We start from the raw sequence: 27,849 nt of genomic DNA on the forward strand, positions 1-27,849 counted from the left end.
GAGCGTACATTACCAGCCGTGATTTCTAATTATGGGACACTCACCACGAGCAGTTACTTGATACAGGATCTCAACAGTTCTGCTTCACTCGGTAAGTCAATCTATGTTTTTAGAAACGAAGTTAACCCAAGCCCCCCCTCCAACACATCTCTGGTTCCCAGCCGTGGAAATATGGCGTGGAAAGCCCCAGTGGATTCTGCATTAACATCTTACTGACATGACTGCAATTTGTCATTACTGTGAATAATTTGTTCTCCTGCAGTCGTGCACGTGGCAGTGCTTCCTGTTTTCCATTGAGGGTTGCTGGTTTATAGGAATGTGCTCATTCTTGTGTGGGATGAATTTTGGTAGAGGAAAATGCAGCTTTCCAGACTTACTCGGCAGGCTCTGTGCTATGTAAAGCAGGTGTCTTAAAACACATTTTGTATTCAGCTACGCCTATAACCTGTTGGGCGGTCTCTTCCAGATTCTTTTCATTCTCTTCAACCAGATGATGAAACTGACCAACCCTTCTTCCTCCTTATCAACACAATTACATGGGTGTCATCTGTGGCACTCTATCCAGGAACAGTATCCAAACCAAAATTCATTTGTTATTAGCTGTGGAAATAATTAATAGGATAGTTAGTCAACCGCAACCTATTTACAGCTTAGGCAACTTATCAAACATGACACAAGTTTACTATGGCAATTGAAATGAGTGCTCTTGAACGACCTGACAAATGAAGCTGAATAATTAGCTGAAAACTGGTGTACTTGCCCACAAATTCATATAATTTAAAAAAAAAAAAAAAAAGGTAAAAATCTAATTTTAAGAAGACAATTTTCAGAGCAGTTTACAAGGGTTAAAAAAGCATTTTAGAACATAAGAAATTGCCATACTGGGTCAGACCAAGGGTCCATCAAGCCCCGCATCCTATTTCCAACAGTGGCCAATCCAAGTCACAGGTAACTGGCAAGTACCCAAACATTAAATAGATCCCAAGCTACTATTCCTTATTGAACAATAGAAGTTTATGGACTTCTCTAGGAACTTATCCAAACCTTTTTTAAACCCAGTTACACTAACTGCCATAACCACATCCTCTGGCAATGAATTCCAGAGCTTAATTATGCGCTGAGTGAAAAATAATTTTCTATGATTTGTTTTAAATGAGATACTTGCTAACTCATGGAATACCTCCTACTTTTTTTAATGACTGAGAGAGTAAATAACCGATTCACCCATTCTAATCCTCTCATGATTTTATAGACCTCTATCATATCCCCTCTCTGCCGTCTCTTCTCCAAGCTGAACAACTCTAACCTCTTTAGCCGTTCCATCCCCTTTATCATTTTACCCATGTCTGTTTGTTTGTTTAATATTTTTACGGCATTTGTACTCAGCCTTTCCAAAAATGAGTAAAGTGAATTTTTTAAAGGAATTTTTTAAAGGAATGCACCTAAACAAAAACTAATTGGCACACAATAACAGGAAGAAGACACTAATAATATGGAGAGGGTTTTTTGAGGATTGCGTGCGGTTTTTACCTGTGGGGGAGGGTGGGCATTATGTTATATGGGCACTTTTACTTGCATTGACCAGAGGTGTTCCAGGGGATGGCGCCAGAGCAAGGAATTCAACAGCACCTGGAAATTTTGTATTTCGAAAACCATGCATGACATTTTGACGGGAAAAGGTGTCCATGGTAAAAAGCAGGCCGAGGGATCTTTCTTCCTCGGCAGTCCTTTTGAGAACCACGTGCCGGCAGTCCTTTGCCGGCCTGCGGACATTACAAAATTGCCCTCTTAAGCATATAAATTTAAAATTTAGCATGCCCTGGAGATTTAGCAGACTGGCTGTGTGAAAACTGACCTTTCTCGATGCAAATAAAAGCGCATTGTTCCACAGAGCGTGCATGCTTTCAGCTATGCTGAGAGAAGGCATTCCCAGGGATGGATAGGTTGGGCAAAGATTGCATTTTTTCTTTCATGCATACCTTTCCAGAAAAAATCTAACTACAGGAGCATCTAGGGAGGGGTATCCAAGATGGCGGCTGCATGCCACAGAATGCTTTTACTTTCCATGGACTTTTCTGAAAAGTTTCTGTTGGTTGACTGAAAGGCAAGTGAAAGGAAAAGTGGACTTATCCTGTGATAACTCCTTCGCTAGGCCTCGTGGATAGTTTTGCGATGCACGATTTTATTGTAGAAATGGGGATATCTGCTGCACCTGCTTCTAGGTGGGGAGAGGAGTGAGATTCCATCTTGTATTGTTTCCCCTTCTGGTATAGATGCCTGGCTCTGTATTGGAGAGTTAGCCTTTCCCGCCCTCTAGGTCTCTTCTGCCCTGCATGTGGAAGGTCATGGTGTGCCTGGCAATGCCCTGCCTGAGTGGAGAGAGGAACGGGTTCAAATCTACTGAGTCCTGAAGCTGTCGGGACTATAGGAACATCATGTGGAGAGGCAGTGAGGATAAAAGATCTGGAAACTATGGAGCGGAGGCAGCCACCTCAACAGAGAGGAAGGTCTCCAGCCAGCTTTTTTCATGACCTGCAAAATACAATTAGTGTGTTTGTTTTGTTTCTGAAGATTTACAGTCTCCCATATTTGTAGGGGTTGGCATTAGTGCACCTGGAGGAAATATTCCACCACAAGAGATTACCTTGCAAACTTTGGGGGTCATTTATCAAAATGCGCTAAGGCATTTTCGCATGCGTTAAGGGCTTATCGCATGCGATAGCACCATATCGTATGGTGCGATGCAAATCTGAAAAAGAGGAGGAGTTAGGGGTGGGGTTTGCCAAATACTGATTTTAACGACACCTTTTTCAGTAGCATTAAGCTGTGTGATAGCTCGCATTACAGGGTGGTAAGGTGTTAGTGCATTTTGTGATGTCTCCTGAAAGGCCTGTTTTAGTAGGTTTGAAGCTCCTGGAGCACCAGCCTAGCCATGAGAGAGAGAGAGTGAATGTGTCTAGGGGTTAGGGGCCACGTTGACATTCAACGTGAGACGTACAAACAGAACAGTGGTCTCTTGTGAAGATTTGATGACCTACGGAGAGAGGAAACTCACCGAAACATGATATTTGTGCAATGTTCTCTCCACCTAGCTTGATGTTACCCAGGTAGAGTGTCCATCAAGCCATACCTATCTAGGGAGAGGACATTATGACTAGTCTCACTCTCTCTCTCGTTGTATGCAGGAAATACAACAGGTCTGGCATTATTGCAAAGTCTGAAAACATTATCGTAATTTGCGCTAAAAGGTCTTCGCATAGGTAATTAGTGCAAATTGTGATAAACTGTCTATTAGCATAAATCATGCCCCTTTTGCTATCGCATGCGATACTTAGTGAATCCCGGCGGTAGCAGGGGGCAGTCCTGCGCTAGCTGGCAGTGATCGCACCTCCACGGTGTGATCGCTTTCGACACAAAATAGGCAGCAACACGGAACCTTACCATTTCGCTGTCTTCACAGAGTCAGCCCTGGTGATGCCCTGACTCCTCTTCCGAGGCTGACTCCGCCGCGATGTAGCTAGCGCACGTGTGCGATAGTTTTAGAAAATGACCCCCTTTGTGGCTTGCTAAATTTAGAGGGGACGACCTTATGGTGGAAAGTATGAAGGCCGCACATTCTGAAACATTGGGATTTTGATCAAATTTGGAAGCACTGGAGGCTCATTCTCAGGATCTTGTGGCCAGGGTATCTGGAGCTGAGAAAGCCTCGGAAGGAACTGGTAATTTTTGTGAACCTCCTAAGGAAAGAACATTACATTTATTTATATATATATATATATATATATATATATATATTTAATATTTATTTATTTAACAACTTTTAATATACCGACGTTCATGAGGCACATCACACTGGTTTACAAGTAACTAAAGCAGGCAGAAATTACAATGAACACGGGAGGGGTAAGGGGAGCAGGGAAGAAAGGGGAAAGGAGGGGGGGGTAAGAGCAGCAGAGGTAAAGGGCAGAGAGGCCAGAGGTGAGAAAATTAAAACAAACAATAGGAACGGTTAAAGATATAGACAAAACATATCTAAATTGCGATTCATAAGTGACAAAATAATGCGCGGTACATATTTACAAAATTTCGTTAGCTCGGCTGTATGGCGGAGGGCGTAAAGTAGAGAGGAAACAGAGGGATGGGGGACGAGAAAGGCGCCTAGAGGGGTGGAGGGTGTAATGTCGGGGGGGGGGGGGGGCAGAGAGGTAATGCCAGGGTGAGGGATAGTGAAGGAGAGATAGGTAAGATAGAAGGAGGAGGACAGCGGCCAATGTGAAAGGGATGAGGGCTATGTTTGATTGGCATCTGGGTAGGCTTGCCTGAAGAGCCAAGTCTTGATGCCTTTTTTGAAGGTGTGTAGGGAGGGTTCAAGTCTTAAATGGGGGGGAAGTGAGTTCCAGAGGGTGGGGCCGGCAATGATGAATGCTCTTTCTCTGGTATTGGAGAGGTGGGCAGTTTTGATGGGTGGGATGTGCAAGGTGCCTGCCAGGGCAGTTCTGGTGGGACGATTAGAGGTACGGAAACGTGGCATGTCTTTCAGCCATGCAGGATTATTTTTATGCATGGCATTGTGCAGGATAGTGAGGGTTTTGTATTGGATGCGGAAGGGGATCGGAAGCCAGTGCAAGTCCTTTAGTATAGGGGTTATGTGTTCGGTCTTACGGGTGTCGCCCTCTTGAGAATTTGGAAAATAAAATGAGGAGCAAAAATTTAAGATGGAGGAAGAGAAGGGCAAGAGGATGCTAGGTGTGGAACTGGATGGAGGGAGGTGCTGCGATAGAGTAGATGGTGGTAGAGACGTGGGTCTTTTTGACAGTTGTGTGGTGACATGGAGCAATAGAACCTGTGGCAGTGAACTCTACAGTCAGGACTCTTATAAACCAAACTCTGAAAGAGATGAGTCAATATATATATAATATATAATAATTAATAATATATAATATAATATAATAATAATGGGATATAATAATCCCATTGATGTGCTGGTTCTTTGATTTAAAAACCCATGGACATCTCTATCTGAAATTAAAGGGTGACCATCATTAACAGGTAAATAAAAGTGAAAGCAGATATCTTAAAGATAAATCACTCTTTCACCAGTTTGCTATCATTTTTTAGAACCTTTTTGTATTCTTTAAAATGTTTGTAACCTTTTTAGCATAACAGTTTTAATGGTCTGTTTATCAACCCATGACATGTTATTAGTAAATAGAGTCCATCATAAAATAATGGAAACTGAAGTAAATAATGCACATTAACATGCTTCATGGGTTGATATATAGACCTCTTAGCATTTTCATTAATTGTACATAACAGTTACTGGATTGTACTGAAAAGAGAATTAGGTAATGCATCTAGAATCTAATGACAGTTGGAACCATAAAACTGATTGTAACCATGTCTTATTATAGTGTGGTGTGAATAATAAATGTTATAATTTGTATTGTGCTGTGATGCTTACTGAAAACAACAAGCTGCGGTTTAACTTCACAGCACTCCAATTTAAACTTGCTTCATAAAACACTGACATCATTATAAAAAGAAAAATATCCAGCTTAGAGCTTACTCAGAAATTACCTGCACAAGAATAGAGAATGAAATAGTGTATCTATAAAATATCTAAAATAAAAACAAGTATGTTCAAGTACAATTACTGAGATACCTTATCTTTGTAGGAGTATGAAAAATTATAAACATCTTGAACTTATCTGCTTTGTGGTTCCTGATACCACTGAAACCTATAGATGGCAATATTTTTCCAGGCGATATATTTTTTGTGGCAGACCCCCTTGGTCCTACCCATTAGTAATAACAGCTTAGTGGGATTTTCCGTTCCATTTCAGTCTCTCCTATGAGGTTGACTGTGATTGGTTATTTCTAGGGCTTTAGGGGGAGTTAGAGGTATACAGAGCATGGTCATTTTGAATTGAGTCTTGAAGAGTAAGGAGCTATTTTTCCCTGTCCCCTGCTGAGTTGGGCCCACTAACCCAACTTTGTGTTTTCCTGTGGTTAGAGGAGATTCCCCATCAGTACATTCCCTCTCTGAGAGGGTCTGCTTTAAGGTTTTTGAAGAAGAGAGATTTTGTCAGGATTTTTATTGGTTTTCTCATTCCGGGGAACAACTTGTACCCGTTGGAGAGGGACAAGCCCCCAATCCAGAGAGCAGGGGCCGGAGACCTGTGAGCTATACTTTTGTTCGCTAGAGGAAGCAAGACCAGTGACAGCATTCCCCAGTGTGGGATATTTGGATTTTTCCCCTTTATGCTAGTTTGGAGGTTTTTTCCCCCACCCCTCCTCAGACTGGAGTCAGGAGAGTGAGAATCTGGTTCCAGACTGAAAACATCAGACTTCTCCCCAGAGAAGTCACACAGATTTGAAAGAGAAATGCTGGATATCTAAACATCAAAATCTGGAGACTTCCAACCGGATCTCCACCCCCAAGGGACCAGGACACGGACTTTGGATTCAGGTAGGATTTTTGCAGCCCTTTAGAGTTTCCCATTAGGATTCCTCTTCACCCGGGGCTGATTGTACACTGATGAAGAAAAAGTGGCAAGTTTCTCCCCAGGAACTACAGAGATGGACCCGAGCACCCCAGCAGAGAGACTGTGCAAACAGTTCTCATGTACAGTTTCAGCTGTACATGAGACTATGACTGACGTTTTGGAAATAATCAGTACATTTTATTTGAACACCCAATCAGTGTCCAGCCTGTCTGCTCCTGAGGAAAGTACAGTACCAGAGAGATGTACACATACTTATGGAGAAACACACCATCACCTGGGCCAAGATGTATTTCCTTCCCCAGCCCCAGGATCTGCAGCTAGAAGAGAAATGATGGAGAAGGTAGCCCGACTAAAAATACTTTTATTTATTTATTTGTTTGTTTTTTATATACCGACATTCCCCGAATAAAAGATTACATTTATAAATTTAAGAATTATTTACAGCCCCTTTCTTACACTAGACATTGTAAGGCGAAACTGACTAATATTTGAGAAGGGAAAATTAATACATTTCCAGCACACCCTCTGAAGTGCTACAGTATAATAATAATTTTGTCTTCAGTGGGGTGGGTCCAGCATTAACGTTCAGTACACTGTATGTCAGTGCTGGGTAACAGTAACCTCCCTCATCGCTATCACCTCAACATATATTCAAGCTTGCTGTTTATCCACACTGTGACATACTTGAGCAGTAGGAAAATGTTCTGGTTTTGTTTTTAAGAGAAAATTTGCAGCCATCTGATAGTGCTATATTGTCTGGTATCTTTAGCCTGGGTAACAATCTAGCATTGACTAGGCAAAAATTCATAATTAAAAATGTAAATGGGCTGCTTAGTGAAAAATAATATTTCAGTAGACACCATGTCAACTAGGGGGGGAGGGGGGGAACAAAAACGTGTACACATTAGGATCTCTAGCTTTTTAAATTACTGCAAATTGCTGAAGTCATTATATTGATTTGCATAAATTTGAACCAGTATTGCACACATGCATACCCATTGGGCAGACAGCCATAAAGTCAGGGCATGCCAGCTTGGATGTTAAGGCCGAAGGTTTCTGTAGACTGGTTACCCTGATGACAATTGAGATTTGGCATAACATGCAGGTTTTCTTTAAATTATTGTCATATCAGGAATTTCAAATAATTAGATATCAGTCCGAGAAGGCAATGTAATTTCCTTTATGAAATAAAGTCCAGGATTGAGAAGACCCTAGAGGCACCACATGCTGAGAATGCAGTCTGGAGTTGGGTTTCCACTGATAAGGACTGATGGATTTTTCCTTTCCATTGCTAGATGGCCTCTAGGCATAGAATACTTTTATCTGAGTTTCTCTCCTGTGTATCTCATATACTTCTCGCACTGATTTCTTCTTTCTGTTTCTCAAGACAGTCACTTTTCTTGACAACTGCTTGCCTGTTGTTTTCTGCAAGATGATGAATCAAACATTCAAACAGAAGTCCCATGTCCTTTTTTCTCCAGCACCTACATAACTTGTAGCTATTGCTCGGAACTGGTCTCTGAGGAGGGTCCAGACCAACAACGTTGCCGGAAAGGGGTGTCTACATCCAGTAACCAGTGAACAAAGGTGATGCTCAAGCTGGAGAGAACACATCATTTTCCCAGGCAGCTGCAAAATGTACAAAAAGTAGTCCTATTGAAAATTAAGTTATGCAGGGAAGATGGTATCTGAATAAGAGGACCAAAGATTATAAAATATGACGAAATGAGGCAATGAATAGAATGGTCTGTTGCTTTTGAACAAAAAAAAAAAAGTTCTAGTTAGGTGCATATGATGTTGGACCTGCAATAGAGAACCCTTAATCAAAAATTCTAAAAAGCAAAAGTGAGGCTAAGTAAATTAATGATGAATCTAAGAAACCTGCTTCATATTAAACCATAAGACATAAAAAACACATTCTTGTAGGTTAATGTTCACTTTTAAAGCTGCACTACCTTGCTGTACTACTGAAATAAACTGCTGTACCACCAGCGGCAGCCATTAACTTGACCACTCCGACAATATTATCAATATTTATTAGTAGTAGAAATAGGTTAAAGGGCCTCTAAGAATCCCCATTATAGGCAAAAATGTGACAGCTTTGCTTATGTGCTTAAACCATTTTTTGATGTACAACACTGCGGGTGATGGAGAGAGCCTTGCCAGCCTCCCCATCTGTCCCGCCAGCTGCAGGGAACTGAGGGAAAAGGCCTGCCTCTCTCCCCACTCGGGACCTTACAGGAAGACATGCATCCCTCTGCCAATCCAGCTGCAAGGAGCCAAGGAAAAGCCTGCCTCTCTCCCTGCACGTTTGCATCAGCGGGAGCGTTGGAATAAAATAAAATAAAAGCTGGCTTGCCTTCCCCATCCCTCTAGTCCATCAAAGGCAGGGAGTGGTTAGGGTAAACAAATTTTTTTTTAATTAATTAATTTATTTTGTTTCTTTTATTTAGATTTATATTCCACTTTTCACAGAGCTTCAAAGTGCATTACATTCAGGTACTGAAATGTAAGCCAGATTTTGTCCAAAGCCCAGCATGATGTAAAAAAATGCATTGAGGGCATAGTGTTACATTCCAACTAGCCCTGAATGACAGCAGACCATTTGATCATAGTTAAGATCAGGCAGATTTTTTTTCAAGAGCGGCACATGAGGCTAAATTAATGGAACATAAAAACAACTAACATTCCTTTTTCAAAATAAGGCCGTGACAGATGAAAGAACAGGTAAGGCTTGAGACATGCAGGAGGAGTTTGTTTCACTAGTTTTGAGCTAGGTCATATAATTAACAGCATTTTGACCTTGGTTTTTATATTGGGAATAAATCTGCTGGAGTGCAGAAAAGACAGATGGTGACAGATGAGAGAACTGTAATTTTGAAGCTGATGGAGATAAGGCGTGATGTTTTCAAAATATGGGGGGTAGCCAGGTGGATCAATAATTGTGATGGCAGTGGTTAATTTTATTATTTTTTTTGATAAATGGGACATGGTTTGTTGGTAGGTCAACCAGAAGCCATGTTTTTTTTTTGTTTTTTTTCTTTCAAGGCAATGTATTACAAGAGCTTGCAAAAGACATATGCAAATCACAGGGGGAAAAGAACTGGGGGCATATTTTGTGAAAGGAAGAAACATACAACCTAAAGGTGAAGTCAGAATCCAGGATCATCCCTAGAATTTTAGTTGTACGTAGCAGCGATGCTTGATCCAGAAGGATGTCTATTGACAGAGGAGAAAAAGTTTGACACCTTTAGGAGAGCTGCACAGTGGTCTCATAATATTCACCTGCAAGATTGATTTATTTATTACAGTTTATAACCCACACATTTCATGGGCAGTACACGGCGATTTACATCAAAACATTCATAATCTTATTTTCACACATATATACAGACTAAAAGTAAAACATTACAATCTGATTTTAAAATTGCATGAGGACAAGCAGCTATAACTGTATATTTTGAGCAAAATGTGTGAGATTTCTCCACAATAGGGCAAAAGTGGTCCCCATGTATGTCCATTTCTAGACATAGCATTCCCTCCTAATTTGAAATGGGGGATGAAAGGTTATGTGAATTAATCAGTTAGTCTAATGAATAAGAGTGGTCATAGTAATAAAATGGTAAAAGAATAGCAATCACTTTTTAAAAAAAAAAAAGATATTTATTATATAATTTGAATCATCAGGACTGCTTTCTGGCTGTGGTTTGCTAACCCTTTTTGAGTCACCTTTGCATGGGACTGCAGGTTGTTGATTAATTGTTAGGATTGGGAATAACATCCTGCCTTGATCTTCAGTAGCAAAACCTTCAGTATTTCAAAGTTACATCATGGTTAAGAAATTGCACATTGGTGACAGGCAGATGGCGCTGTAAGACCATATCTTGTTTTTTTATTTGGCTTGTCCGTAGCACCTAATGATATTGTCTGTATTTCTCAGAGGCTGAGGCTAGTCTTGGAACATCCTATGTCTGAAAAACGTTTTGTTGTTCATTAATAAATATCATAGCCTCCTTCCATTTCACTTCAGTCCAGAAATAAAAATTGCCTTTCTACCTGTGGAAGTCACTTTTAAATTTTCCATCTAAATATAATCAAGGGTGGAAAATGCCCAGATGCCTATAATTTGGTGCCTGGCACCTTCTACTGGCTCGAGCCCACGAGGAGCTGCTACAGCGAGCAGGAGCCCTAATGCGAAAAGCCGACGATTTGGTGAGCCTGGGAAGAGCCGTTGCAGCTGTGACCTGGGAAGGGTTCCATACAGAAGAGAGGTTGCAGGGAGGGAGAAGTAAAAACAAAGAAATAAATTCAAATATGTAAACAAAATTCTAAAAGTGGCAGACAAAACAAAGTGAAAAATGAAGATAAAAGAGGAAAATCGAAAACAAAAAGGAAATTAAAAAAAAAAAAATAGACAAAGCAAAAAGAACGTAAGTGAACAAAACTATCCCTTGCCCCTGCCTAAAGAACCCAACAAAGCAAAATAAAAACAGAGGGAAAAAAATCATGTTTACCCCAACTTCTAAAAATTTGGCTTACACCCAGTTTGTACCCCTCCCTGAGATGTATTTTAATACCCACAACATGCATCATTTAATGTTTGTTTTTGCTCCAGCACTTCCTTACTTTCCCTTTTGTGCTTCCAGCTCAGTTGGAACTAGTCTCTGCTGAGGAACATAACATGAGCCTTCTTGCATGACTATTTTGGAGGGGAGGAAATTTCCCCAGGTGTACAACCCTCCCCCTGCAGTGGCAGTCCGGGCCAGGAGCCAGAAGGTGTGGCTCTTTCCGAACCTTGCTATCTATGCTAGGGATGTGCAGAAGGGACGTATTCGTCCGATTCGGTATTCTATTCATCGGGACACATACGTTGTATTCGTTCAATGGGGAAAAATCCCGATCCGTTGATAAGTTTTATTCGTTTTCCAATTCCCATTAAAGTCAATGGGGGAAGTACTTGCAGCCTATTTTTGGCTGCAGAATTAGGGTTTTCTTATCAATTCTGATGAAACTTCCGGGGAGCAATCATCAGAACAAGAAAAGAGCTCCAAGGTACTTAGACTATGGCAAAGCATGATTTATGGCTGGGAATTGGTGAGAAAATTCAGACAAAGAACAAGATATTCTATATAAACCCACCTCACAAGACCAGCGCCTCAATACTGGCAGTACGCAAGATGTTCATGACATGCCAGTGTTCCAGCGTTTATGTCCTAAGAGTTTGGACTGCTCCACTGCAATATAAATATATATAGATATTCTTTGGTTTTGATTTACATTGCAATTTTTATTAGTCCTATATTATTATATATACTCAATTTACTGGGACAATAAATGTAAAAGCCAGCTAAGTTCAGTGTGAAGATATTTTCTGTTTGTCTGTGGGAATTAAGAAAGAACCACCTAGCAACCTTATTCACTTCCAGCCCATTAGAGGGGAGACCTACTTGATTGATTATTGAATGGGTTGGGGTATTGTGTGAGGTCTGTTTTCACATGAGCAACTTTGAGAGTTTTTTTTATATTTGGGTGACAGACAGTCACAGCATTCAAGGTCAAACCCTCGTAGAGACATAAGGCCTGGATGGACAGACACAACATTCGAGGTCAAGCACTTTTAGGGACATAAGACCTGGATGGACAGGCACAGCATTCGAGGTCAACCCCTCATAGAGACGTAAAATCTGGATGGACAGGCACAGCATTCGAGGTCAAACCCTCATAGAGATGTAAAGCCTGGATGGACAGGCACAGCATTAGAGGTCAAGCACTTTTAGGGATGTAAAGCCTGGACGGACAGGCACAGCATTAGAGGTCAAGCACTTTTAGGAACATAAAGCCTGGACGGACAGGCACAGCATTAGAGGTCAAACCCTCGTAGAGATGTAAAGCCTGGACGGACAGCATTAGAGGTCAAACCCTCGTAGAGATGTAAAGCCTGGACGGACAGGCACAGCATTTGAGGTCAAGCACTTTCAGGGACATAAGGCCTGGATGGACAGGCACAGCAATCAAGGTCAAGCACTTTTAGGGACATAAGACCTGGATGGACAGGTACAGCATTCGAGGTCAAGCACTTTTAGGGACATAAGACCTGGACAGCATTAGAGGATTTCCTTTGTGCAGGTATGTTGTGGTTTGATCTGTCACTTCTTCTTGAACTGGTACACTGCCAGAAGAAAATGGCATCTTTTCCATTAGTGAAAGATAATTCAACAGAGGATGCTTTTAGAGCAATAGAAACTGCCATTTGTGAAGCAAGAACTGAAGTCAGCTTTTTATGTTCTTACATTCCAAATGTGGATGGACAGGCACACATTCGAGGTCAAACCCTCATAGAGACATAAGGCCTGGACGGACAGGCACAGCATTAGAGGTCAAACACTTTAAGGGACATAAAGTCTGGACGGATAGGCACAGCATTAGAGGTCAAACACTTTAAGGGACATAAGGTCTGGACGGACAGGCACAGCACTAGAGGTCAAACCCTCATAGAGACATAAGGCCTGGACAGACAGGCACAGCATTCAAGGTCAGGCCCTTTTAGGGACGTACGGCCTGGACAGTGGACGGACAGGCACAGCATTTTATTGATCTTGCCATTCACAGGGAAAATTTGGAAACCCAAGCAAAGGCAGGTTTATTTTCAAGAAAACTAGCATTTCCATCAACTCTGGTGCCAGCCTTGATCAGTGAGGGCTCATGATATCCTTTCTGTATAGCCTTGGGGGTGGATGCTGGCACCGGAGTTGAAGTAGTGGGTGCACCCTGAGAAGCAATACCAGGGGCATCAGTCACACTCTGTGCCTGCGCTGACTGCTCTTCCTCCTCCTCCTCATCCATTTCATCTGTCCCCTGCTGCACTGAAGTGGAGGCTAAGATAGGACTAACGAATCCTCCTAAAACTTCGTCAGCTATTACTTTTCCCATTTCTGATGAGAATCCCACACAAGATGATTCTTCATCGGAATCAGAAGCAAACAGTGCCTGCGCTACATTGTCAACGCTAAGTCGAGACTGCTGTCCCACTGCTGCTTTTGGGTATCGACATTTTGTCTTGCATGACTCAGCCTCCCCTTCCCTCACCTCCAAAACTACAGGGTCAGAAACAGGTGGTTGCAATCTTTTCCAATAGCAATTCTGTCAAATTAGCTAGAAATTGAATATATCTCCCACCCACAACATCCAAATGCTGCTTGCAACCAACCCCAGGGGGTAAAATAAGCAGCAAAATGCCACTGCTAGTGCTAGCAGCTTCTCTCAGTGGCACAGAGAAACTGTCTCAGATCAATAAGAACATTTGCAGTAAAAAAAAAACAGGGCTAGTAGCTGGCACTGCAGCCAAATGCAGAACAAATATGTTTTTCTATTGAAGTAGCTAGCCTAGCTAGCAATTGAATACAGATTTGAGAACTCAGACTAGCTCTGAGTGCAGCCACCTTCCGCAGACCACCTCTCCAGACCACCCCTGCAAAGAAAGTGCGTGGCACGCCATGTGCTTAATAGAGATGTGAATCGGAACTGATATCGGATCCGATTCTGGTTCCGATTCACATCTATAGAGATGTGAATCGGAACTGAAATCGGATCCGATTCTGGTTCCAATTCACATCTCTAGTGCTTAAGTATATATAGTGCTGGGTCATCAGTAAAAGCATCACCGAGCACTGAGTGAGAACACGATTGGCTGCATTGCCAAAATTCTTACCGCTGATACGTTGCATTCTGGTCTCCTTGCCAACCTGTCCGACCCACTCTGTGACAGGGCTGAGAGGTCACTGATGACTCACAGGAAAGGGCTGGTTTTTGGCTATAGATACACCCAAATGGTGTTCTCCTATTTCAAACGGCCACTAAGAAATCACTGCGAGCGCGCCGAAAGAATAAAATGTATGATATGTTTTATTCGTGGGGGATCGCGATACGTTTTGTGAACCCACGAATACATTGAATATGGACCTATACATTGCAGATTGCCAATGCGTTGCAAATGAATGCACACTCCTAATCTATGCACTTTATTTGGCCACTAACATCCCTATTCACAAAGGTGCGTTCAGTGTTAGCATGCATTGTAGGTTCCATCTCCCTTCTGTTGGTGGCTAATTAGCATAAAGGCTCATTATCAGGGTCATTCATCAAAATGTGTTATGGCATTAAAGCTCACGATAACGTGTTAATGTCATAACGCATGCGATAGTTACGGTATTGCATGGCTCGAATGCAAACTTTTCAAAAGGGAGGGATTGGAGAGGGGTTTGGTCGGGATTCATGAAAATGAGGGGCATTATTGCACTGTGCAATATTGTGACACATGCTATCGCATGCTTTTAACACTGGAAATAACTACAACTTTTTTCCTGGTGGTAACATCTGTAATGCAATTTGTTATAAAAATTGCCAATGGCAGTTTTGGGCTAGGGGAGGGGGGGGGGAATGGAGTGGTGTAGAGAGAGCCTCTGGGGGTGACACACATACTAGTCACCTATTTATACTACTATAGGAGGGCCAGCTAATAACTTGAGGTGAGGTTTTGGTGGTGGTGTAGAGTTTTGGGGCCAGTTTTACATGCAGAATGAAATGCACGAACAGCACAGTAGACCTCGATGAAGATTTGACATCATTTGGAGTGAGGAAAGTCACACAACGATGAGATTTCTACAGTGTTCTCTCGCCCTAGCTTGATGGACTCTCTACCAGGATTCTATCAAGCTAGAGCGCGAGAACATGGAGAAATTTCATCGTTGTGTGACTTTCCTCACTCCAAATCACGTCAAATCTTCATTGAGGTCTACTGTGCTGTTTGTGCGTCTCACTCTGCATGTAAAACTGGCCCCAAAACCTCACTTTGAGTTACTAGCTGGCCCTCCTATAGTAATATAAATAGTTCACCACTATGAAGGCCTTATAAAGAGAGTCTCCCTCTCTCCTCCTCTCTCTCTCCAATAATTCTAAATTATCATGGGTGAAATTATAGCATTTTGATGAAGCTCGAGGGGTATGTTAGTGGAAAACTTGCTTTACCTAAGTTTAAGAACTCTTATTTGGTAGCCCAAGTTAAGACCATATCTTTGTTAGAACAGAGATTTAGCATAGGGCATGTTACGGAGTCGGAGCATGCGTGATCTGGTAAATAGAAATCTTTTATGTCCTTTGGTTACACTGCTGCAGTCGGCTTCGCTAATGGAAATCCATTTTCAATTCATAGCTTTCCCCATTTAGTTTTAAATGTAAAACTCAGAGCTAACCAAAATCATCTCTCTGCATCCAGTTAAGAACATAAGAGATGAGATAGTGGGCCAGTTCACACATTTAATTTTTTGTAATTCATTTATGAAGGGACAGATGCAAGCTGTACATGACCCTTGGTGTTAATATTTTCAGTAAATTTGGTGCTTGCTGACTGCTGTTCACTGTTCAGTACATTTTGTATTTAATTTGACTTTCTGGACTGTGATGATTGACCACTGAAGTGCCTATCGATTTTTTTTTTCTTTTGTCCTCTGCATGAGTTGCCAATTGTTTTTGCATGTATGCTGAAGATATAAAAATATGAGGTCTAAATTAAGACATGAATTTTCTTGTCTCTAGTTTTACTTATTGACACTTCAGAAGCTTTGAAAGTATAGTTTATATGTATTGCTATGGGGAAACAAATTTTCCTCTCTTGGCAGTCATTAAAGAATCTAGAAAAGGCAAAAATGCAGCAGACTTAATGCATCATTTAAAATTAATTTTGAAGTTTTTATATCCCTTTTTTCCCCTTCCGGTATCTTTTATTCCAGTACTCATCTTGATTTAATGCTGTGATGTAAAATGCTAATGATGGCTTTAGAACTTTGCTGCCCCTAAGCACTGATGATCCTCTTGGCCCTGACCCCCCAGCCCTCTCCATTAAGGTCAGACAATGATGAGTATCAGTTCTAAGGCACAGCCCCACAGTTTCCTGCGACAGCTCAGGGCTAGATTCTGTGGCAAAAAGTTTGAAAATTCTGAAGTACATTGACAAACATATCCATTTTTTATAATATAAAAAAGTTTTTCAACCTTACTTGTGTCCAAATAATTTGTTTGCTTTTTGTTGGGCGAGGAAAAGATCTTCAGTAGGCAAAAGGCCTGTTCTCTGCTGAGTGAGATTCAGCTTAACTGGAAGACAGCAAATCTTCAGCCAGCCTGCTGCCCCCAGATATTTTTGCCACCCTAGGCACAGCCTTAGTGTACCTATTGACAAATCAAGGCCTGTCAAATGCACGGAGCTAATGTGGGCATCAATGACCATTCTCATTTTCTTCTTTCCCCACACTCCGTGATTAGATTGGATGGAGGAAGTCCAGAGAAGGGCGCCCAAAATGGTGTGGAGTCAGAAGATTTATGAGGAGAGGCTGAAGGATCTAAATACGTACACCCTGGAAGAGTGCAGGGGACATATGATACAGACCTTCAGATACCTTAAAGGTTTTAATGAATTCATACCTTTTCACTGGAAAGAAACGGTGCTTCATACTCTGTACACAGTGCCCTTTTGGTCCCTCCTGCTGTCTCAGATATTAAATATATGGAAACACAAAAGAGGGATTTTTCATGTTATAGTCCTGATTTGTGAATTTCAGCTTCAAGACTATTGTAATTCACTAAAGCTTGGAACATTTTAGAACACTTTCATGTCACACTGACCAGAGATATTTCGGTGCTGAAATTATTTATGTGCTATGCTTACTGAAGGTTTTTGGCCTCTCTGTGTAACCCATCCCAAATTTCCCAGTAGTTTCCCTGATCCTGGAAGCTTCCTCAGGATTTCATTCCCACTAAGGCTTGACTTAGTACCTGGGTCAGGGAGGGGATGCTGGGAGGTGAATGCATTGCCGGGAATGCATTGCCATATTTCGCCCTAGCTCCCTGCACTATAGTGCATGGCCTTTTGCTTTGTGCTCAGAACTATGATTTGCTTCTGCCAGGGGATTTTAGAATTTCTTTATTATACATATTTTTGCTAACACTATGGGTTCTACCACCAATTATGCTAACCTGAACAAAATTACAACTACAAGAGGTGTATTTTAGCCCTCAGTAGAGTAGTGGAACTTATATCTCACAAAATAAGATAACTAATCTTGCTAAAGAATTTGAAAAACTGGCAAGTAGTAGACTTAAAATGTTTCTGGCTTTTACTAGCTTGTGGAAAGTTTGTCAGATAAAGAGAAATACAAATACTTTAAATATAAACATTTTAATTTTTTAAAATGGATGTTTGGTTTTATCTATTTTGTATCCATGGTACAAAGGAGCACAACCTATGGCCAGATGTTGTAAGGTTGGATTTTTTTAAATTTTTATCTGTAGGGGAAAACGTGTTGTACATTTGGCATTAAATTTGAGCACAGAAAAGATAAGCGACTTGCTCTGGGTTATACAGTGGTTGATATAAGAAGCAGATCTAGGTTTTCCATATTCTCTGACTATTGGGCTACACAGTCAATATTTTCTGGCATACCTCATACATATAGCTTATGCTTTGACTTGTGTATGAAATAAAAACTGAAAAAATCATGGTCTTAACCTGTTATTTATTAATTCAGTTGAAATGTATTGTAAATTTATGAGAATCTTAAGGGGCGGATTTTCTAAAAGGCCGATACAGTACAGTGGGCTCCGGCGGAGCGCACTGTTAGCCTGCTATTGGACGCATGTTTTCCCTTACCCCTTATTCAGTAAGGGGAAGAAAACGCGCGTCCAACCCGCGGCACCTAATAGCGCCCTCAACATGCAAATGCATGTTGATGGCCCTATTGGTATGCGCGCGGGATACAGAAAGTAAAATGTGCAGCCAAGCCACACATTTTACTTTCAGAAATTAGCGCCGACCCAAAGGTCAGCGCTAATTTCTTCCGGCACCGAGAAGAAACTCACCTCATTTACTAGTTTGGACATATCACAATGTACTTAATTTAATACCTTCTTAAGGCTTCTCTTTTTCCAGCTGAACCAGCTTCCAAGTTCAAGGTCCTTGTTATTATGTAACTTTTTGCTTCTCTGCTCTTGTCTCTTACCACAAAATTTGCTCCTTATGTTATGTTACGTTATACTGATCTACCCCTGTTCGATGTAAACCGACCTGATATGGTATTCTACCTTGAAGGTCGGTATAGAAAAATGTTAAATAAATAAATAAAATAAAGTGCACAGAAAAGCAGTAAAACTGCTTTTCTGTGCACCCTCTGACTTAATATCATAGCGATATTAAGTCGGAGGTCCCGAAGAGAAAAAAAAGTAAAAAAAAAAAATTTTGAATTTGGCCCCCGGCTGTCGGGCCGAAAACCGGACGCTCAATTTTGCCGCTGTCTGGTTTCCGAGCCCGTGCCTGTCAGCGCCGGCAAAATTGAGCGTCGGCTGTCAAACCCGTTGGCAGCCACCGCTCCTGTCAAAAAGGAGGCGCTAGGTTCGCGCTAGTGTCCCTAGCACCTCCTTTTGCCCGGATCTACCGCCAGACTTAATTTAAATACTGCATCACGTGCACTGGTGAGTGGCCAGTGCGCGTGCTGGGAGAGCGGGCGTTCACCCGCTCTCCCACAGACTTTACTGTATCGGCCCGTAAGTTCACAGAACTTAGAAAATCCGGTGATCACAAGGGGCGGGGGGGGGGGGGGGGGGGCGAAACAGGGGGGCGGGCATGCGCTAGCCAGCAGCAATCGCACAGCTGCGGTGTGATCGCTGCCGGCGACGCGCCGAATAACTACACCATAAAAGGTGTAGTTATTCGGCGCGAAATAGGCAGCGAAAAGGCTCCTTACCTTTTCGCTGTCTGCGCCGTCTTCGCGGAGTCGGCCCCGGTGACGCCCCGACTCCTTCTCTTCCGGGGCCGACTCCGCCCCGTTGTCCCCTTCGCAGGCGTGCGCTACGCTTTCTAGCTATCACACGCTTGCGCTGGTAGCGCAAGCATGCGACAGCCTTAGGAAATAAGGCCCTAAGTGTCATTAATTCAGAAATTTAGAGGAAAAAACAATTCTTCATTGTGCTTTATAGAGTTTTTATTGGATATGATCACTTTATTTTGTTTCTCATTTTTTCTCCCCAGTTTTTCCCATATATTCTTCTGTTAGTTGCTGTCCTGTTATACCTTCCTTCCTTGTTTTGGCGTTTCACTGCTGCACCTCATCTTTGCTCAGACCTGAAATTTATCCTGGAAGAGCTAGACAAGGCCTACAATATAGCAATCAAAGCTGCTAAAAGCTATTCGAGTGGAGACAAAAAGGAGGCCACTAGCTCATCTCCTACAGTAGAGAACCTGGCACAGAGGTAAACTTATACTATTATGGAATTTAAGTTTTAACAAATTATTAACCTTATACTAATAAACAGTAACATTCATAAGTATTAAAGTGCATTGAAAGTTAGTGCACGCAAAGCTAGTTTGCATGTAATAAAAGCACTTGTGATGAGCGTAAATTGATTTGTGAGAGTTTTAATGTAAAAACTATGCTAATGAGATGTAAAACAGTTCATTACCTATTAGCACAGCAATAAAATACACACACAAACTGCTTTTCAGACATTTTTTCAATATCATTCATAGGTAAAGTATGTGCATACTTAACTGTCTGCCTCATTTGCATGTCATTAACATCTGCTGTTAGTACGCAGAATAAACACCACTTTTATGCACATTCATGGCCAATGTTGGCGCACTTTGACACATTGGATCCTTACTGTTCTTTGCTGTACACTTCAAACAGAAGGAACACCTTTCATGGACCACTTGAGTTCCTATATCACCTTTTAATTTAATCTAGTTTTTTCCCTTATTTTTGTGTCAGTCAAGCCTCTTCTTTCTTGAATGGAATGGAAATTATAAACAAGCCTCCAAAACGTTTTGGAAAATGCTTTCATTCCTGTTGCCTAAAACCCAGTGCAGCCTAAACCGTTGTCTTCACAATCTTTCTGATCAATGACCTAGCAATAAAGCCACTCTGTCCAGTTTTTTCATACGCGGCTAATAAATGGCTATGATATCTAAACCCATTTCCCCACTGTAAATATTTTAGGGGCTGTGCTGGACATGACTTGGACAAAGATCTTTCTTCTCAGTGCAAGAACATAAAATATTATTGCCTTTTTAAGGACGATAGAATTCAGTCAGTGGCATTCAGCCAGGTCCATGTTTGTTTGTTTTTTTCCAGTGCTTCCCAACCCTCTCCTGGAAGTAGACAATGAATATGCGTGAGATGCAAATGCATACTCATTATGGATATCTTGCCTCTAGGAGAGGGTTGGGAAACACTGCGCTTGAGGGATATCCATCCGTAAGCATCAGGGCTCCCCTCCCCCGCCCCTTTTAGCAGACCCCTGGTGCCGGTTTTCTATTTTTTTTACTTTTATTGTAATCAGAAATGGTTTTAAAACTGTCTAGTGGGACACATAGCCAGAAATACATTTGAAGGAAAAAAAAAAAACATTTGAGTTCTGGTATAAATGTTTTAAAATTGTAAAATAAATAAAAATATGAGAATTCTCAGAATGCTGAGTGTGTATGTAAGGTTAAAGGGAGGAGGATTTTAAAAGAGATGAAGTTCTTTTATAAACCACCTCCAATTTATTTTTTTTTTAATAGGAAAACTAGCTTTGCTTTGGGGAGCATTTAAATTGTGTTAGGCTTTTGCTTCTTCAAACCCTTTTCCAGAGGCTGTCACAGCAAAGGGGGTACACTTCCGCCTTCCAAGGGACAACCTGAAATCTTAGTAGGGTTAGGACACTTTAGAAAGTTGTCTAGGAAAAGGTTTGATATTGAAGCAGGATCTCTGACAATATATGAATTTGTCTTTAACATCATCATCCCCTGACTCAGCTTCCTCCTCCTCCCCGAGAGTATAGCATTCTTCTACAAAGTTCATTTCTCTAGTATTTAAGTTCCCTAAACCCTAGCATTGTCTGGCTCTTTTTTTTTTTTTTTACCAGTGCAAGCAATAGCTGGGTGAACAATAGATTTACTTTTACTTTTGAAGCACGGTAGCAAAGGATGAAGTCTTGACAATTGGTGCTGCTGCTCCCAAGTTTCAAACCTCTGCTAATTCAGCACCATTGTGTCTCGCTGAACCGTTAAAACAAGGACTTTGTATATAATTTTACTATGATGATTATGTAACACGCATCGAGTATGGGCTCCACCCACAGAAAGGCGAGACCCAAACCGAGATTAGAAGACCATATTTTAACTTCCCTTTTTCTGTTAGCTTTTTATAATAGGGTAAACCATATACTGTAATAAAGAGGGGGCTGAGGAATGGGCACTGCATGCCACGATACTACTAAAACACAATGGTTATGATTATACCAGCTGTCAGAAGCACCTCATGTGACCCTGGCAAGAGAAGAATGGACAGGTTTTATTCATGTTTTTGGGGGGGATCATTGCCCCAAGACTGTGGAATATGCCTTTTTCTACATGTCCAACGTTTGACAACGCTAATGAGTCATTTGATTTTTTTTTTTTCTTCTTTTTCAGTGTATGGGAAATATCTGAAAACCACTTCACGTATCCCCTTGTAGAGCAGTATCTGAAGTCAAAGAAAAGATCCAAGGACTTAATAATCAAGTACCTCATCTGCAGAATCTTGACACTCATCATTATGCTGTTAGCTTGCATCTATTTGGGCTACTACATCAATCTGTTCTCTTTGACTGATGAGTTTACGTGCAATATCAGAACTGGAATTCTGAAGAACGACACGGCGCTTCCAGCATTAATTCAGTGCAAACTTATTGCAGTAGGAGTGTTCCGGCTTCTTAGTTACATTAACCTCATTGTGTATGCTTTGGTAATGCCTTTTGTGGTGTATACCTTGATTATTCCATTCAGGAAGAGGTCGGATGTTCTTAAAGTATACGAAATTCTACCAACATTTGATGTTCTGCAGTTCCATTCTGAATACTATAATGACATAAGCCTCTTTCTCCTTTTCATTGAGGAAAATATTAGTGAACTTAAGTCCTATAAGTGTCTAAAAGTGCTAGAGAATATTAAAAGCCAGACAGAGCACAGTGACCCAATGCAACTCTTGCTGAATTTAGGGACTGTAAAGACAGATACTGTGGATGGAAAACGTGCAATTGTCCAGCTTGATAGCAAAAATGAAACAAAAAATGAAAACAATGCAACAGAACTTAAAGGTAAGATTAAATTTTTTTTAAATTTTAATTGCTATACTTCTTTTAAAAAAAAAAGTTCTACAGTTAAATATTCAGAGGCTGATATTTAGTGCTACGTAGACAAACTGAAGACAAGAGGCACCAGCTATAATAATCACCCAGCAATATACAGGTGATTAAAATCATACAGAATATTCCTTATCAGTATCCAGCCTCTCTATACCATACCCAAGAAACTACTACTGCTGCTAGACATATGCAGCACTGTATAGAAACATATAAAAGAGAGTTGCTGCTCTATAGAATTATGAAAAACACAGATGAGAGATGAGGGCAGAAGGCTTGGATTAAAATCAAGAAGGATATAATTGGGATGAACCGGAAACAGCTGAGTTATTACGTAAAACTAAGGAAGGCTGCAATAAATAAGGCCTCTATCTGCTAAACAATCAATATATGAAAAGCAGGTAGTGGAATTGGTGGGTATGGGGCAGGGGTGCAGGACCCCAACACAAATATGCACATATAAAGCAGGTTTATTTGTTTATTTCTGTTTGATATTCTGCCTTATCCTAGGAAAAGCACAAGGCAGATTACAAAGAAAGATGTAAGTTGCAGTACATATTTCTGAGGGTGGGTGAGGGGACACAGAATAAAACTGGGAACTGAACAATGCGAAACTGTGTAGATAGCAATACACAGTATACACTGATTTCTACTGAACTGCCAAGCTAATGAAATATGCTGTCTTGTGCACCAAGCCCCTTAATAATGGAACTGAAAAAGCAGTATTAATGCAGTGCAAAAGCAGTAAATCAGAGAAGAAACCACAATTACAGATGTAGAGTGAGATGCTAAAATAACTATCTGAGAGAGAGAGAAAATAGACATTCTAGTAGCTGAATCCCTACCTCCTGGTGCCAATAAACCATAGCAAAGATGGTGATGACTCAAACACTTACACCCTGGAGTGGGAACTCATGCTAAAAGGGGGCTGTATCACTAGTTCAGCCATTCATGATAGTGGCACTGAACCTCAGACAATGCACCTTTTGCTGAGATGTTCTCTGCTTAAAGACATCCATACAGTGAAAGATCTCTGAATGCAACGAAGAAGCTCAAGACTGTGACAATGGTCCCACGTGCTATAAAGACTGGAGAAAACGACCAATTTACATGCACATTAAATTGCTATGCCGACTGTGGTGGTTGATTATTGGGGAATTCTGTTGTTTGGTTAATAAATGTATCTGCATGTTCCAGATTTTCCATTGTACAAACGTGCCTTGATCAGCAATTATAAAGTGAATAGAATAGGTTTATTTATTATTTATGTAAAATTACTTATAGCCTGCCTTTTAGTCCTCAGACCATATTATCTTAATTGAGCCAGAGATAGCTATAGGCATATTGTAAACTACAATAAAATCAAATTAACAATTCAAAGAGTTTTCATCAGCGAAGAGGAACTAGCCTGATCTATAAAGTATACATCGCTTCCTAAAAAGAAGAATGAAGTTGCACCACACCAGTCAAAGAATGTGGAAAGCAATGGTTGCTTCATTAATATGGATGAGTCTGCTTCAGCACAGAGATGGAAATCACTCCTGATACTCAGCCTCTCCGATAGCATTCGGTTATCTGAACTTGTTTTGTGTGATAGCACATGGAAGATGCATTGAATACCACCGTAATGCATTTCAGTCTTAGCATATGCCTGTCGCATATAAAAATCTTTTGTACCTGAGCAGTGCGGCATAATAAAAAAAAAACAAAAAAAAAACCCATTGTCACTTGTGAACATTGAAAATCCTATTAGCACATAAAATAACCACATTCAGGGATAGGAATTAACATTCCTGGGACATTTATGTCAGCTATGGTATGCTTTCAGCCCACGAGTAACCCCCCAGTTTTTAAGATTATTATTGTTAGTTGACAGTCATTTTTAGCAAACGATGGCACGTTTTCTGGATTTCATTGAGCGCAGCATTCGTTTTTTGAGGCAGAGAGAAACTAAGGTTTGTGGCCAGTGCAACTGATTCTACTTGATTTAGCAAGATTTGCTGAAAATGAACCCTTTTCAAAGTTCCAGTCTGTTTACGGGCTTATTCTATGTACCTGCCCCAGGTGTTTTCATAAAAAGAACACGCAGTATTACGATTTCAGCCAGGCTTCTTTGTTTTTATTTTATTTTATTCTACTCTGGGTTTAACCCAGTGCTTTTGGTGATGAATAGAAAGTGCTGATCGATCTCCATTTGAAAGAATAGTCTGCCAAAAAAGAAAAAAAAAGATAAATTAAACCAACAAAGTACTTGGGCAGAGATAAGTCTCTTCTATAAGGTTAATGAATATTTAAGGATGCAAACTCTTGGGATATTACCTGAGATAGGGGAGCCTTAGTAGTCCCAAATCCTTGCATCTATAACCTTTTCTTAGCATTTCTAACAGCACAAGACCAACATGGCCCATCCGTTCTGCCCAGTTGAGATTCATCCTGTTTTTGGTGGACGTGCACCTAAAATTTCCAAATGCAACCCAGCCCCCACTCCCCCCTTGGGTCTTGCATCCGGTTTGTCAGCCCTCCTATCGTTATCTGTCCCAAACAAGGCCCAGGTCCATCGTGGCCCTCACTGTCTTGCCCCCCCCCCCCCCCATGCTTTCTTTCGGACCCAATGAAGTCGCACCACTGCTGTTTTTGGCTGCAACTGCGGCTTTGCACATGTTTATCCTAATGGTTTTTTTTTTCATTTCTATCCTTTAGCCGCTATGGATCTTCTGTGTTTATCCCACGCATTTTTTAGTTCCATTACCGTTTTTGTCTGCACCACCTCCTCTGGAAGGGTCCTTCCAGGCATCCACCACCCTTTCCGTGAAAAAATATTTCCTGAAGTTGTCGTCGAGTCTTCCCTCTCAGAGCTTCGCAGCATGACCCCTAGTTCTGCAGCTTTCCTTGTGCTGGGAAAAGATTTGCCCCTTGTTTGGCACTTTCAGATATTTTAAGTGCCTGCGTCATGCTCCCCTGTCTCCACGGTCCTGCGGTCCCATCTCATTTGGCTTTTGGTGCAGTCCCCACACTGAGCCGCCTCTAGCCTCCCTCTGTCTTTTTTGATACGCGGCCTCCGGAATTGAACACAGTAGTCCAGGGGGAGGTCTCACCAATGACCCTGTATAGGGGGTTTATCAGCTCCTCCTTTTCCTGCTGATTATACTTCTCCCTATATACTCAAGCATCATCCTGCCTTTACCACCACCCTGGTCTCTCTCCTGGTCAGTGCACATCAATTCTTCACCTCTTCTTATTTTATTAGTTTTCCTTTAATTAAACAAAAAATGGTTTTCGGTTCTTTTTAGGCTCATTTACATAGGGGATGGCAACTTTCAAAGTGATGCACAAGCACACTTTGGCAGGCATATAGCTGCACAGGCCTAAATATGCTGCCATTTTATAACATGTTTGCACATATGCGCATACATGTCCATACAGGCTTTAGTGTGCGTGCGCCCAGTCATATAAATCAGGTTTCTGCCACGTAAGTTAGGGTATTTTAAATCCGGTGTGCATCCACGCCATGACCAGTTTCATCAGTTCATCCAGTAGTTTGCCCAGTGTTGAGGTAGGTCCTCCAAATCCCCCCTGGTTTAATAGCCTGCACTCGCCCCAATTACCCCAGACCCTTTAAACTCCAAAATGGCTGGTATTTATTTATTTATTTATTTTACAGTTATAAATCCTCTATAGCAGAAATAAAGTTACACAGCAGAGGACCTGGGCGCACCCCAAGGGTGCCTAAGCATTTGTGCTTAGGCACCCCAAGGGGGTGCCTAAGCACAAAGGGGGTGGGTTGTGTCTGTTGGACAGAACCCGCCCCCTTTTTGAAATCGAGTGAGATGTGTGCGCAGCGGGAGAGTCGCGTGCATCTGGGCAGCTTTTAAAATTCGGTCAGTGCACGCCAGGTCGACTTGTGCGTTCATCCCCTCATTGATGTGCGCACTGGGCTTTTAAAATCTGCCTCTGAGTGATCTAACATAGCAAAATAGCAGCATTTCATAAGCAAAAGACAAGCCGGGCATACCAAAAATAATTCAAGCGAATAGTACATTGTATATGAACGTGATGAAAGTCCCATTTCAGGGGGCCTCTGTGTTATTTTGTTGCCAGTAGTACTTTTCTTTGTTTACTCGTTTCCTTCATGCTTTTTTAAACAATATATTAGACTGATGCAATACAATGTGCTCAGTATAGTGCACAGTTTAACCCTCAGTTGTGCGCACGTTTTTTGCGCACAAACGTTTCTGTCGATGCAGCAAGGAGATTTGCACATGAAAAAATGTGTGTACAAAAATGTGCATTCAATGAGCGCTCGTGCAAGGAAATTTCCTGCTAATTATGGCATCAGCTGTTAACCCCCCCACCCCACCCTCCAAGGCAGAGAGGTGCACTGAGTTGCCTGGTGTTTTCCTAATGCTGGAAACCTAAGGGTAGATTTAAAAACCCGCACGCAGGCGTCCAGGTGCGCGCGGTTCCCAGCGCGCACGTGGACGTGCCAATTTTATAACACGTGCGTGTCGACGCACGCATATTATATAAAATCCGCTACCTGCACGCGTATCCGCGCCCGACTTTATATCAGCGTGCGCAAGTGCCGAATCGTGTGCGCAAGGGGGGGTGGAATTTGACTACATGCATGTGGCGACGCAATAGGGCCTTCCCCCGTTCTCTCCCAGTCCGCTCCAATAAATGAGTGGACTGGGAAGGAACTTCCCAAACCCCTTAGCTAACCTTCCTCCCTTTTCCCCTATCCACCCCAACCCCTAAACCCCCCCTTTAACCTACTTTCTTTTCTTATTTAACTTACCTGCTCTGCCAATCCAATCCTGGTGCGTGCCTCATGGGGCAGCGCCTAATGGCGCTGTCCCGGCCTGCCTCACTCCCCCCCCCCCCCTCGGACCACCCCGTTTTTTGGTAGCCGGTTCTTTGGCGTGTACTGGGAGATACATGCGTGGCCACAGGCCTTTGAAAAAGCCGGCGGTGCGCGCACAGCCCTGCCACACACGTATCTCCCGATTTTAACGCACGCCGGCCTTTTAAATTTAGGACATTAATGCCTAATCCGAGTGAAGTAAAGTTTCCAGGGCTTACATTAGTCTACGGGCGGAAGCTGGCGTTCCGGTGCTGGGACCTGCAGTCTGTACTTTAT

At 41.8% G+C, this 27,849-nt stretch overlaps 1 protein-coding gene across 1 annotated transcript in view; it reads left to right on the plus strand.

The window, feature by feature from the left end:
• Positions 1–27,849, plus strand: part of LOC115091952 (pannexin-1-like) — a 77,558-nt gene that overhangs the window by 46,359 nt on the left and 3,350 nt on the right. The window contains exons 3-4 of the mRNA XM_029602338.1: positions 19,579–19,799; positions 22,003–22,667. Coding sequence (XP_029458198.1) covers positions 19,579–19,799; positions 22,003–22,667 — 886 coding nt within the window. The remainder of the gene's footprint in view (positions 1–19,578; positions 19,800–22,002; positions 22,668–27,849) is intronic.

Source organism: Rhinatrema bivittatum, chromosome 5 (genome assembly GCF_901001135.1).
Source record: "Rhinatrema bivittatum chromosome 5, aRhiBiv1.1, whole genome shotgun sequence".
In the NCBI taxonomy this organism is placed as follows: Eukaryota; Metazoa; Chordata; class Amphibia; order Gymnophiona; family Rhinatrematidae; genus Rhinatrema; species Rhinatrema bivittatum.